Source organism: Penaeus monodon, chromosome 24, assembly GCF_015228065.2.
Source record: "Penaeus monodon isolate SGIC_2016 chromosome 24, NSTDA_Pmon_1, whole genome shotgun sequence".
Classification (NCBI taxonomy): Eukaryota; Metazoa; Arthropoda; class Malacostraca; order Decapoda; family Penaeidae; genus Penaeus; species Penaeus monodon.
Genome location: NC_051409.1, coordinates 15,103,844 through 15,104,223, shown reverse-complemented (window position 1 = coordinate 15,104,223; position 380 = coordinate 15,103,844). Strand labels below are relative to the sequence as shown.

General features: G+C 53.9%; 1 protein-coding gene across 1 annotated transcript in view; it reads right to left on the bottom strand.

The window, feature by feature from the left end:
• Positions 1-380, bottom strand: part of LOC119588622 — a 14,785-nt gene that overhangs the window by 1,926 nt on the left and 12,479 nt on the right. The window contains exons 13-14 of the mRNA XM_037937261.1: positions 185-346; positions 7-57 (exon numbers count right to left, since the gene is read on the bottom strand). Coding sequence (XP_037793189.1) covers positions 7-57; positions 185-346 — 213 coding nt within the window. The remainder of the gene's footprint in view (positions 1-6; positions 58-184; positions 347-380) is intronic.

The following is a 380-nucleotide window of genomic DNA, read 5'->3' as shown; positions in this document are numbered from 1 at the left end:
GCTTACCGTGATCCTTAGCCCTCGTCTTGCTGGAGTGCTAACACACGCAGGATCCATCTGAAGTAACAATGCAATAAATATTTTTAGAAAGCTGGCCTGTGAATAAAAAAGCATATAATAAACTGATAAACAACAACAGCCTTTCACCTTCGACATGTCTTCCAAGCATGTCCCCCCCCCTTACCTTCCAGTCCGTCACGAACGCATTCCCGTCTGTGGTGACCGTCCCGTCTCGCAAGGTCAGGTCATCGGCGGGGTCCCCGTTGAACTCGCCGCACAGACCCCCCAGCTCCTCGAACTTGGAGACCGGGGCCATGATGAGGAGCGAGTTGTCGGTGTACAGGGTCTGGAGGCCGCGGAAAGGAGGGTGGTGAGGTACG